The 13008-nt window shown below is 41.3% G+C and overlaps 1 protein-coding gene across 4 annotated transcripts in view; it reads right to left on the reverse strand.

The window, feature by feature from the left end:
- Positions 1-13008, reverse strand: part of LEPR (leptin receptor) — a 69639-nt gene that overhangs the window by 17151 nt on the left and 39480 nt on the right. For all 4 annotated transcript variants that reach the window (XM_063137712.1, XM_063137720.1, XM_063137734.1 and 1 more), the window contains exons 5-7: positions 11213-11418; positions 4524-4669; positions 3552-3696 (exon numbers count right to left, since the gene is read on the reverse strand). In XM_063137712.1, coding sequence (XP_062993782.1) covers positions 3552-3696; positions 4524-4669; positions 11213-11418 — 497 coding nt within the window. The remainder of the gene's footprint in view (positions 1-3551; positions 3697-4523; positions 4670-11212; positions 11419-13008) is intronic.

The raw sequence follows: 13008 nt of genomic DNA on the forward strand, positions 1-13008 counted from the left end.
TGATTGTCCCCTATGTGATGAAGCTCTTAGAGTAAAAATAATAATTAACACCTGCTTGATTACATTTTTAGAACATGCATTTCTATTGGGCTGTATAAAAATGTAATAAATAAATAAATAATAAATAAATTCCATCATGCTAATAAAAAGGCATTAATTTCACTTTAAAGAGAATTCTAGCCATTAGTAGACAATTCCAAAGAACCCCTTGTAACTTTCATATCTGAAAACATGTAATCTAGTGCATTTAGATCATAATGTCATATCTGAAGAGGAATTTATGAGTATGCATATAATGCTAACCAGAATGTGTAACTACAGCAGAAATATGAGCAAATTACAGTAGTCTGTCATCTATTTTGTGTCTGTGTTTTGCATAAAAAGCAAGTCAGGTACAATATCCTTACTTATTTCAACATAAGAGAGAAATTTCTGTTGCTCAGGTTATCCAGGTCATTACAATGTGGTAGAAAGGTTTAGCTCAGGGATGAGCAACTTGTGATCTTCCAGATGTTATGGCCTAGAATTCCCATCAGCCCCAGCCAGCATAACCTATGTCAAGGGATATTGGAAGTTACAGGCCAAAACATCTGGAGGGCAACAAGTTGCCCATCCCTGGTTTAGCTACAAGTAGAAGTTTCTAAGTATTTGGAACAAAGCACATATTGTATAATGGGGACAAAATACAGATAATAGAAAATGGGAAATGGGCTTTATAGGCCAATAATAATTTATACTGGAATAGGAGTCAGACGTTAAGGAACGAGACTGGACTTTAGGCTTTGGTAAAGTAAATCTAAATAGCATCATACAAATGTATAATTTCCTTCATAGGTTGTATATGGGTCTTGAATGAAATGCCCCACTCAAAGCAACATAGGGATAATTGTTCTTATACTTGTAAACTGAATTACCTCCCACCCCCATCACCACCCCAGATACCTATGTATAGGACTGCAGTAATGCCGATTCTAATAAATTGGGTGCTCTTTGGAGACAATGGCCTTAGCTAGACCAGGCTATGTCCCTGTGCGTTCAGATGACGCACAGGGGATCTTGGGCTCAGGAAGGGATCAACCCTCCCTGGCCCCGGGATATAGCCTACTCCTTTGGGCCTGTTATTTTCCACGCTTGGGCTGAGGACCACAGAGCGTGTTATTTTCACGGCTTGACCCTGGCTACGCACGATTATTCGCGCGTAGCCAGGAGTGCTGTGCACATCTTGGGCAGGGTGAGGGGGAGTGGGGGAAATGATTTTTTTAAAAAAAAACACCCAAAAACTTACCTGGGCGCATGAACATTCGTGCGCATCCGGCCCTTTAAGAACAAAAAAACGGAGGGCACGACAGCTCTCTTCGTGAGTTCATCGCACATCGCGTGTAAACGAGGGCGAGATCCCACGATAGTTGCATCGCAGGCTCTCCCCTCCTCTCGCTCGGATTTTAAGGTAGGTCTAGCAAAGGCCAAAGTCTCAGCCAGAAAACTTTCCAATCAAATGCAATCTGATCATGTAGCCAGGGATTGAACCTTTGGTTAAATGCTCCAAAGAAGCCATAAATCCCCCTTCTATAAGTAGTGGATCCCACTTGCGCAATGCAATCAACAGGACCCACCGCTTGGAGGGAATCATCAGTGCAGGAAAGGATTGGCAGGAGTATAAGCACCCTGTTTGATGCTGCCCATTGTGTTGCAGAGATGTATTCCTATCTACTGGGAAGCTGATAAAATGGTTTCTCATTAAAAGTATTAATAATGATTTGTTGTCCTGAAGAATTTACAGATAATACAGATAAGAAAAGAAAGGAAAGTGAAAGAAACTGAAGAAACTGTATATTTTGAAAATGCTGTACACGCTTCTTCCAAAGATGGAACTTTTTGAAAACAAACCCAAAACAGATCTCGGAAATCAGAGCAAGGAAATTACAAGAGCCCATACATTTTTCATGGTGCATGTCACATTAGAAAGTAATAAAATAATTAGTGTACACCATAACACAATTATTTTAATCCTTCAGAGGGTGACAAAGCCCAGCCAGAGAATAACTTACCTTGATTACTAATTTAGAAAACACTATAATAAAGGGTTTTACTATAAGAGCTAGTTTCCCAACTAATGCATGGAAACACTTTAATAAAAGAAATGTCTTCTAGTATAGTTCAGAGGGGTTCCCACAAAATGGTGTCTCTTGTTTAAAGCAATATGCAGCTTTACCAACTTGTCCTAAGTACAGACTTGCCAGTTAAATATGAGTCTGAACGTAATACTAATTAAATGCATAAAAATATAACTCTAGTTTTAGCATTTTGTCCTTCTATTGTTAATGTACTGAGATAAATGCAAAACAGGTTCACCAACTAAACTAATGGTTTTTCAGTTCTTCTATTGGTTTAGCACTAACATTAGCCATGGAGAGAATAGGCTTGTTTGAGTTCCCTGCAGGGAAGGAATTATCCTTCCTAAGTTTTTCATCATTCTCATAAAAATGTGATATATGATCACTAAAGGACATATATGCTGAATATTAATATTTCATCTTACATATTAGAGGGACAGCTATCATTTGCTACATATGATTTCCCATGAATTTTGTGTGCAAAGTCAGAAAGTATTTCTTGTAACATACTAGCAAAGTTCTGGTTGTTGTTATTATTTTGAGAGAGAGAGATGGTGGGGGTGAGTTTTAGAAAGCAATTTCTTTAGGCAGAAACAGGTTTGTGTCCAGTAAAGTCATTTGATATTGGGTACATGCTATCTTCCCTCTGACTAAAATGCTCAGGATGATCTTGAGATGGAGAATGAAATCAGGGAGGCCTCCAAAGGAGGAAGTGTTGTGGTAATGGGTGACTTTAGTTATCCTCACAAAGGCCTTAGCTAGACCTAAGGTTTATCCTGGGATCGTCCCAGGGTCATCCCTGTTCATGTAAACGACGAACAGGATATCCTGGGAGCAGGCAGGGACAACCCTGGGATGATCCCGGGATAAACCTTAGGTCTAGCTAAGGCCAAAGACTGAATAAATGTTTGTTCTGGATATGCTGAGGAAGTAAAATTCTTGATACTCTAAATAACTATGTCCTAGAACAGTTGGTCACAGAACTGAGCAGACAGGACACAATCCTAAATTTGCCACCCAGGATCTAGTATAAGATCTGAGAATTGTTGAACTGTTTGGAAACCAGAACCACAGTGGTATCAAATTTAATTTATATGTAAGTGGAAAATTGCCAAGGAAATCCAATGGTCACATTTGACTTCAAAAGAGGAGACTTCTCTAAAATGAGGGAACTGGTAAAAAGAAACTTAAAAAGGAAAGCCAAGAGCATCAAATTTCACAAAACTATAGTTGTAAGGATAATTGCATTTATTGTAATACCACTTGGAATTATTCAAATTAAGAAACTTATTTTTTACTGTAAGCTCTTATGCTTATGTATATTGATACATAATACTTTATAAATGGGAATATATTTTTCTAATCAGATAAATAAAATATGGTAAAATGCTATGCCTTCCACAGCACTGACTAGTGAGATTTCCACTGAGGACATACCTTGTAGATTCATCTTATAAGGGGTACTCCAATCACTCCAAAGACCTGATCCATGAAGACCCTTGCACCGAACTTGTACTACATATGAAGAATCAATTGGTACAGTGCTTATGATCAATGATGTTTCCATGGTAATCTCAACAATCTATTTTAAAATCACACAAAAGCAAAATAAAACAAAAACAAGAAGTTTAATGACCTGCTGGCACCATTTAACTTGAAAGAACAAACACAGAGGCCAAGTCATAAACTGAAGCCAATGAAAGTGCAATTCCACCCCCCACCCCCTGGGGTTTGGTATCCATGAGGGGCTTTTTCAGTCCTCCCTTCTAATTCAGCCCCTATAGATCCCAAAAAGTGGTTTTTGGAGTGGTGTGTAATGCTAGGGGGGAAATCAGCAACCCTCCTTGGGTGCATACAGAAGAGACTTGGTTCTTGACCAAAATCATGCTTGCTTATTGTGTAGGATCAAAATGCATTTACAGCATGGGCTTTTGCAGGAGTTGGGGCAGTGGTATACAATCACATTGAAATGAACAATTGCCTGAATCTCACTTTTCTAAAACAACAATTCATGCTTCAATGCCCCTACAGCATAAGTCAATGTACAGTATATGCAATCCAGTCATGATTAAGTCCCACCAATATCAAACCATTTATCTGTTTGCTTTAAAACTATTCATATTAGTAGGACTTCTGCCACAACATTCACTGCCCTTTGCATTCTGGCCATTTGAATAAAATGGACTCTGCCATGGTGTGAGACCTTGCATTAGTTACATTAAAAGTCTGTAGCATTCTATCTGTACTCATAACTATTTGCAATGTGTTACTGATTTTTACAGCTTCTCACAAATTAAATCTTCAGGACTGTTTAATCTTAAATAAGGATTTCCCAAATTAGATCTTAAAATGCCTCTTAGACTTTTTCCATAAAATGACACGAAATGTAACAATATAAGAAAACCTCACCTGCCAGACACTTTTAGTGGAATTTGCGAAACATTTTACTTCATACTGAAATGGATCTAATTTTGATGCTGGCTTTGTCCAAGAAATCTTTAACTGTCCTTTGTCTGTCATTTCTATCCGTAGATACAATGGAGGCTCAGGCTTTACTGTAAAATATTATAATAAATACTGTACTTTTAGCATGTGAGCTCCAGTCAAATATCATAGCCACTAACGCTTACATTTTTATATTATGATGGTCTTCTGTAATATATTATACATAGTTCACATGCAAGCATACAGACCCACAAAGATACAAAATACTCTTTTAAAATGATGTATTTAATAACTGAAGTATAACTGAGGAATATTTTGATTTAGGTTTAATTTTAAAAATTCGTATAAATCAGGGGATGATTCAATTTCCTTCAAAATTGGCATGAATAAGTATGTATTTAGAAGCTATCCTGGTGGGCAGTTAGATGTGTGTAGCTTACAAAATAACAGAGATACATGCATTTCTGTAAATGGGGGGGGAATCTTTTTAAAATTCCCCCCAAATCAGGGCATGATACCATTTCCTTCAAAATTGGCATGCCTAAGGATGTATTTAGAAGCTATCATGGTGCCCAGTTAGATGTGTATAGGTTACAAAATAATGGAGATATATGCATTTTTGTAAATGGAGGGGGGGAATCTTTTAAATTTTCCCCCCAAATCAGGGCATGATCCCATTTCCTTCAAAGTGGCCATGCCTAAGGATGTATTTAGAAGATATTGTGGTGCCCATTTTCATGTTTCTAACTTGAAAACTAAAAAAGTTATAGGCATTTTACATTTTCAATGCAAGTCTATGGGGGAGGGGGGAAGCAGAGTTCTGGATCCGGATCCGCCGCAGAGCGGAACAGAGGCGGATCATCCCAAAGCAGAGCGGACCCAATCCGAAAGTTGCAGATCAGCGGGGTCTGTGCACAGCCCTAATATCAATGTCTACAGCCAAGGACCACAGGATTGCTCTGCCTGAAACAGTACATGTTGATTTCTAAGCGCCAAACTACATGTTAGATGACACCAATTTGATGTGATTTCTTTTAAATATCTGCCACTGGGAGCCTAACCAGCATTTGAGGAGAGGGGATTTAACTCTGTCTCCTGATACTGTATTACTGGTGGAAAATACCTTCTTGGAGTTTCTATGTGCACCCATAACAGTTTTGCTCCAGGAGAAATAGCAGCTTCTAGAAGACAGTTCTCAGCAGGACTAGGACAGTGTGGGGAGCAAAGGGTTTACCTGATCATGCATTTTATGTACTGCATACTTTGGCTGTTAAATGCAACATTTCTCAAACAAAATGTCCTATATAAAAAAAAATCCTAACACAATTTAAACTCTGACTGACTTAGAAGTATAGTCCTACATATGTCTACCTAGAAGTAATCCCCACTGTGTTCAGTGGGGCTTTCTGCCATGTATGTGAGTATAAGATTAATGCCTGAATTGCATATAGTCAATGACTAGAGATTGGCGAAAACTATGGTCTGCAGGAGCAATCATCAGCAATCAAAGCAAGGGAACCCAATTACATCCAGAGACTGTGAGTACTTCTAGATAGGCTTTTATTGTGAAACAGACCTGCTTCATTCATGGAATCCTATGGGGTCCAAACAACACTGTCTTCTGTTCTTGTGTTTTCCCACTGCTTCTTCCATCTTTTTTCTTATCACAAAACACCCATTAAGGAGGGAAAGTTGGAATAGCTGCACAATGCCTTTTGATTAGTAGCACTAACAGCCATCTATTGGAAGCACTGTTTTGCACACACAAGCTGTTTTACATAGCTAATTGTTTCTATCTATGTACCTCATATTGCACAATTACCTATCTCAGTGGCTTGCACATCCATGCACATACAAGCAGTTGTCCTGTGCTCACAGTCTTGTGAATTACATCCCAAGGCAAAGGATTCAGTTGTCCTAGAACAGGGGTGGGGAATGTGTGGCCCTCCATATATTAGTGGACTGTAACTACCATCAGCCGTAACCAATATAGCCAATGGTGAGAGATGATGGGAAATGAAGTCCAATATTTGGAAGGCCACACATTTCCTATCCCTGTCCTAGAATATTCGAGTACTATCTCATGCCATAGTATTACTTTAGATACCGGCCATGTTCAGACAACATGCTAAACCATGCTGCTTAACCACAAAATGGTTAATGGAATGCATTAATGCATTCCGTTAACCATTTTCTGGTTAAGCAGCATGGTTTAGCGTGCTGTCTGAACGGGGCCACCATTTTGTGATAGCGCAGAAGTGCTGCTTGTTCTTTAAGAAAAAAGTGCACCTTAATTTAATGGTTATCTAAATAGTCAAATAGTTGGACAAAGTGTTCTTCTAAAGCTACAGACACTCTTCCTATAATTTAGGAATTTAAAAAAAAAACAGAAAATGCAGCCCCAGCTAACACTAATCTTTTCTATAACACACAGCATCTTGTTTTTTAAATGCAACTTAATGAAGAAGACATTATTTAAACTATGGGTGAGATTCGAATGGCTGTGGATGGTGTTCTACGTGTGTACCAAGGCTTCCAATCCTTCCACTGCAGCTGCTTGCACTCCCACACTGGAAAAGCTGTCTGTGAAAATCAGGGGGCCATCCAGAGTAGCATTTATTTAACATGGCACCCAAGGGCTGTTATCAAGAGAGAAAAATCAGCAACTTTTTCCCTGTGAGTGGAAGCACTTTCATCTTGTGTACAGAGCTATTTAAATATCAGCCTGTGTTTTTCAAAAGCTTCCAGGCTTTAAGTAGTATTTGATGTGAAATGAAATCCACCTAATGCCAATTTTAATTCTGCTAGCTAGATGGTGGAGTTTTAAAACAACAGAACACTCAGGGCGTTACTAGACGAGGCTCTAGCGCGCGTTACCTTCCGCAGTCACGTCGAGGCTTCCAGATGACGTTCACGAGGATCCGCCGTTATCCCGCGGTGAAGCCTCTTTCTCCCGACTTTAAAAAAGTGAGTTTTAGGACGCCTTTTCCTGCTGTCCCGCGGTAATTCGGAGTACGTGTGGGAGGATGTGAGGTCACTGCGGTCCGGACTGGGCAGGAAAAGGCGTGCTAAGGGGGAGTGGTCAGCGGCTTCGGTCAAGCCGCCTCCGCCATTTGCGCGCAGTCCGGCAGCTGGGGCAGCGCGGCGGAGCGGCTTTTTTTTTTTATTTCCCCAGTGACAGTTTGCGCAGGAACGGAGGACCGGAAAAGTGGCTGGTGACTCCTTGCGGTGGGCAGCTACCGTGGCCGCATAATGGCGGTGCTGTACGCTGCCTGTTAGTGTGGGTACCAGGCTGGCAGAGGGCAGAGCTGTTTGTGGGCTGCTGCCATGGCTACGGCCAGATGTGGGTTGGCTCCTTGGGATGGGGCAGAGGGCACAGAGGCGATCATCACCGCCGACACCTCAGAGGCATGATGGGAGATGTAGGCACAGAGTGGCCATGCAGACGATTGACCTCGGGTCATATGACACCCGCCACGACCCCCATCAGGAAGTGAGCGCATCAATGTTGACCCTCAACAGCACCAGCAGCACTTCGGCTGGCACTGGCACTGCCGCCGCTGCCGCCGCCAGGGCCGGCGGCGGCATCGCTGACGGCTGCGCAAGTTTGCGGTCTTTCGGACGTGCGCAAACCGTGCAGCGAGCGGAAAAAAAAGCCGCGGCAATCAGGCCGGTGTGGCTGCGCAACCGTTCTCGCGGCGGCAGCAGCACAACCGGCGCAAACTTCCGCCACAAATCGAAGGCAGGTGTGGATGATGAGGCGTCACGGCTGAACGGGAAAAGCCGCTTTCACCGCTCCTCAACGACGGAACACCCGGTACGTCTAGCAACGCCCTCAGTGATGTGATGTAAGAGAATCACCGTGTCATTATTCCTATAATCCCATCATCTTTCAAAAGCACTAACCTCATTTGTAAATGGCATGAAATACTCATTATAAAAGACTTCAGTTAATTTATTAAAAACAAAAATTAAGAAAAATGGACTACCATGTACACTCTTCCTATGATTTAGGAATTAAAAATGCTCTTGTCATTATGGCAAAAATGTTAGAACACTAAACAGTTCGGAAAATGTGAAAATGTATATAAGCAGCTACTTATTCAGCTAGAAAGCAAAAAACAAAAACCATTAAATTCATCTGTCATCTGATTGTACCAATCCCCATGGCTTGATTAAATAACAGAAGTAAAGCTTTCACCTTTTTAAATGCTAAAATTCTAATTTGAATGCAACAAGTATCATAATAATGGTGTTAATGAATAACCCTTGGGATTGTCCTGAGTCTGAGGATTTTCTGGATATATAGAAAACATTTTCTGTTTTGCCTGAATGCTGATATCTAGGAGCTTTCTTCACGGCGCCGAACTGGCACCACTCCACTGCTGGTGTGGGGTGGCATTGAGTAATCTACTGAAAGGGGGCAGCGTGGGCTTTCCAGAAGCCATTAGGCTCACCGGGCCCAGCCCCTGCCCAGGCAGTGACCAATCACAGGGCATCATCCACCCGGCCATGCCTCCACTGCAATTCCAGAGTGAGGATAGATGGCAGATGTGCTGTACTGGTCTCACTCTGGAGAAAAAAGTCAGGGTAAGTCCCCAACGTTTTTCTGCACAGCTTTGCGAGAAAGCCCTGGGGTGGGTGAGCGGTAGCTGCTGAGTCCTATAATAGACACAGTGCCACCGCTCACCCATCCTGGGGCTTTCCATGTGTTTACACAGCCTGCTAAAATGGGTTGGGGATTAGCTTTTATGTTATTTATTTTTTTGAAAGGGATTTTTTTCCCTTTCCAGAATCTAGACAGTTTATTAGAGTTAAATTATATATTTGGCTTTTGAGACCCACAAGCTGTTGTTGAGATGTGACAGTTTAAAAATCCAAATCAATAAATATTTCTCAGCACACACCAGAGGCATGCTCCAACCAAGGTTAAGCATTTTTACATCCGATTGATTTTACATGAGAAGTCCCCTGCCTTATATTCTGTATTTTGGTTGATTTGTCCTTTCCGTGACCCATGGCAACCATTTTGTGGAGGTATCCAGGAGAATTTTTTCAAATTGTCAAATGTGCCCATGGCCCCAAATGGTTCCCTAACCCTGATATAGAATGGGAGAGATGGCATCTGGTACTAAATGCAATGGGGTCCACATGTGAGGAGACCCTCCTTGCAGATTACCTGCCTGCACCTTCTCTTTTCCAGCCATTATCTCCTCAGCTAAGTTCAACACACGAGTGAAGTGATCTAGGATTAAAATACTTGTAGAGAGGAGGGGAAATTATTGCAGGAAGGGTTCTGAAGTCTTTATCCACATTTCCTTTTTGCTATTGATGTTGGGCCCCTGCCAACTTTTTCTATAAGATTGGGGCAGTTTGGCGTTTAAACTACAAAATTGCCAGAATCATGTGTAGAAGCCCTGTGCCAGCACATATATATATATTAAAATTACATGAACAACAAAGTCAATGAACCCTTTTAGGGTTCAATGTGGTTGAGAAGCCCATGTAATACGTGTTTCCAATGGCAACCATTCCACTACTATAACAGAGGAAAGCCTCCTGGGATGTGTAGGAATAAAAATCATTATGTGAAAATTCCCCAACCTTAGAAACGACAGTGAATTAGATCTAAACATGACCTTCTTTTTGAGGAAAGGACTTGAATTCCCACTGCAGGAAGGGATAGGTGCTGGAGGAAGGGGCAGTGTGAGAGGTGGGGGCTGCATGGGGAAAAGGAATTTCCTCCTGCTACCCCAGCTGAGCATCCTGTGAGCAGAACTCCACTCATGAGAAGTTTGGAACACGCACTGTATGAATACACCTTAACTAGGGTGACCATATGAAAAGTAGGACAGGGCTCCTATATCTTTAACAGTTGTATTGAAAACGGAATTTAAGCAGGTGTCATTTGTGTATATGGAGAACCTGGTGAAATTTTCTCTTCATCACAACTGTTAAAGCTGCAGGTGCCCTGCTCTCTTTTAAATCTAGTCACTCTAGTATAGCTCCTGCAGCTTTAACTATTGTGATGAAGAGAAAATTTCACCAGGTTCTCCATATATACAAATGACACATGCTGAAATTCCCTTTTCTATGCAACTGTTAAAGATACAGGAGCCCTGTCCTCCTTTTCATACGGTCACCCTACTTTAAGGAGACAATGAAGTAAAGATATTGCCTTCCTATTAAATTAACTTGCATAATTTCGTGAATAAAAATTGAGTATTCAAAGAATCTGGTCTACTAAAGAATTTCCAACATCAGTTCTAAGTGGTGGAAGAATCAGAGTACATGTTGAATTGTGAATTACAATTGATTTCAGTAATAAATATAACACAGTTGGTGTTATAACTCAGAATATGATTTCAAGCATTTTAGAGAATTCATTCCAGGCAAACATAACTAAATTGAATGATGGTTTGTATTTCGGTATGTATCTGAAGGATTTTGTGAAGTTCAAAAAACAGTGTTTAATATAAAGATTTCATACTACGCTAGTTTATATTTTGTGCATTGTTCTTAGCGGGGACTTTTTGTATGAAAGTAAGTTCTAATATTGCCACAGGATGTAGGACTAGACTTGTTGATCTGGGAGCTTCCTCAGAATCTATGTTTATTCTGATTTTATACTCTGGCAATAAATTGAAACTTACCTATATCATTAGGCTTGACTGACATTAATGGTGACTGCAGCAATTCTATTCCATTTCTGATCTTGAGCCACATTATGTAAGTGTAGTTGAGTTCTGCTGAAGGTATCTGACATTCATATTGTTCTTTTTTTACAGCATTACAGTGAGTGACTGTAAAATTATTCTTTAGTGAATTTGTAGAGGTACTTTCCAATGATACACCTGTTCTGAATTGGAAAAGAAAATTAAATTCATCAGTTTATTTTTATTTTCTAAGTAGCATGCCCAAAGCACTTTACTATAAGTCCTTTTAGATTAGCTTAATTATTTCAGATAAAGGAGAAAGAGTCACACAGACAGTGAGAAAGAGAGAAAATGCCAAGGAAAGCAACAGTTTTACCCATGCAAAGACAAGATAAGAATCTTGTAAGCATTTTCTTTAAGTATAGCAATCAGTGCCTTGGCAAGTTATCTGAACAAAAACGCATGAGTCAGTCTGGAATTCATATCATCTGGCTTGAGTGGGCAGCTTTTATTCATGCAAATTCTGAGTAAAAAACCCCACACTGAAACATTTAGTCTTTACTTAGAAGCCATCCACATAGCATTGAAGGTTGCATACAAATGTAACATTTTCTGAATGATTTTCCCAAAACGTCTGAGTATCCAACACTGAAAACTGGAAAATCTGACAAATGAAACAAGAGTTTAAGCCTTTCTTTAGGGATGGAGGGATGGCCTGTTTGCTCAATTTAAAAACATGTTAAATACCTAGAAATATTCATTTCAGTGCTGGAAATTAAGAACACATTACTCTCAGTGAAATACACTTAAAAGACAATTAAGAAAATCTTGTAATTGTGAAATTATATTCATGGAGCAAGCGGAATGAGTTGCACAATGTTATTATTTTACATTGTAAGGAGGCACAAAAGCCTCTTATTAAACTACCAAAAACTTTTAAACATAGTTGCAAAACAAATGCTGGGGAAGGGAGACCTGAGAGAAGGAAGAGATGGGAGGGGCTGATTTCACAAGCCTTATTTAGCACCCACGAGTGCTTTTGGTTGTAATCCTATAGCATTGTACTGAGAATAACCCCACTGAAGTGAATGATGCTTAAATCTGAGGAACCCAGTGTAGAATAGCACTGTAATGTTGCAATTCTATAGTCTCTTAGGCCGTTGCTAGACGAGGAGTTAGCCCGGTGTGAGGCCCTGTCTCCCTCCTGTGCATCCAGATGACGCACAGGGGATCCCGGGGTCAGGCCGAGCTAAGTCCTTGCTTGACCCGGGATAAGCGGATCCGCTTATGGCCCGGCTTTTCTGCAGCCCCGGGCTGAGGCCGGGGCTGTGGAAAGTCTAGCGACTTCCGTGGCTTTTCCCGGCTGTTCGCTTACTTGCGAGTAACCGGGAGAAGCCATGGACTGGGCACAGCATTCCATAGGAGTGCTGTGCCCATCAGGCTGGGGGGGGGGGGAATCATGGGGGAGAGATGGGGGCCGGTGGAAAAGAACGGGCCCAGCAGGAGAGATGGTGGGGGGAGAAGAACGAGGACAGGCATGGCAGACGGGGACGGGGGACGGGCATGGCGGACGGGGGGAGGATGGGTGAGCGAGCAGGCGGGGGGACATCAGACATTATGGGGGGAAATCAGGAGCAGGAGGAGCGGGGAACCCTTTATTTTTTCAAAAAAATCTCCTTACTTTTTCGTTGGTGCCCTCCTGCACACATGGCCCTTTAAGAGAAAAGAAACTGAAGCACACGATGGGACTTTCCCTTGCCCCGTCATGTGTTTATGTCTAGCTAGGGGCAACG

This window comes from Elgaria multicarinata, chromosome 1, assembly GCF_023053635.1.
Source record: "Elgaria multicarinata webbii isolate HBS135686 ecotype San Diego chromosome 1, rElgMul1.1.pri, whole genome shotgun sequence".
In the NCBI taxonomy this organism is placed as follows: Eukaryota; Metazoa; Chordata; class Lepidosauria; order Squamata; family Anguidae; genus Elgaria; species Elgaria multicarinata.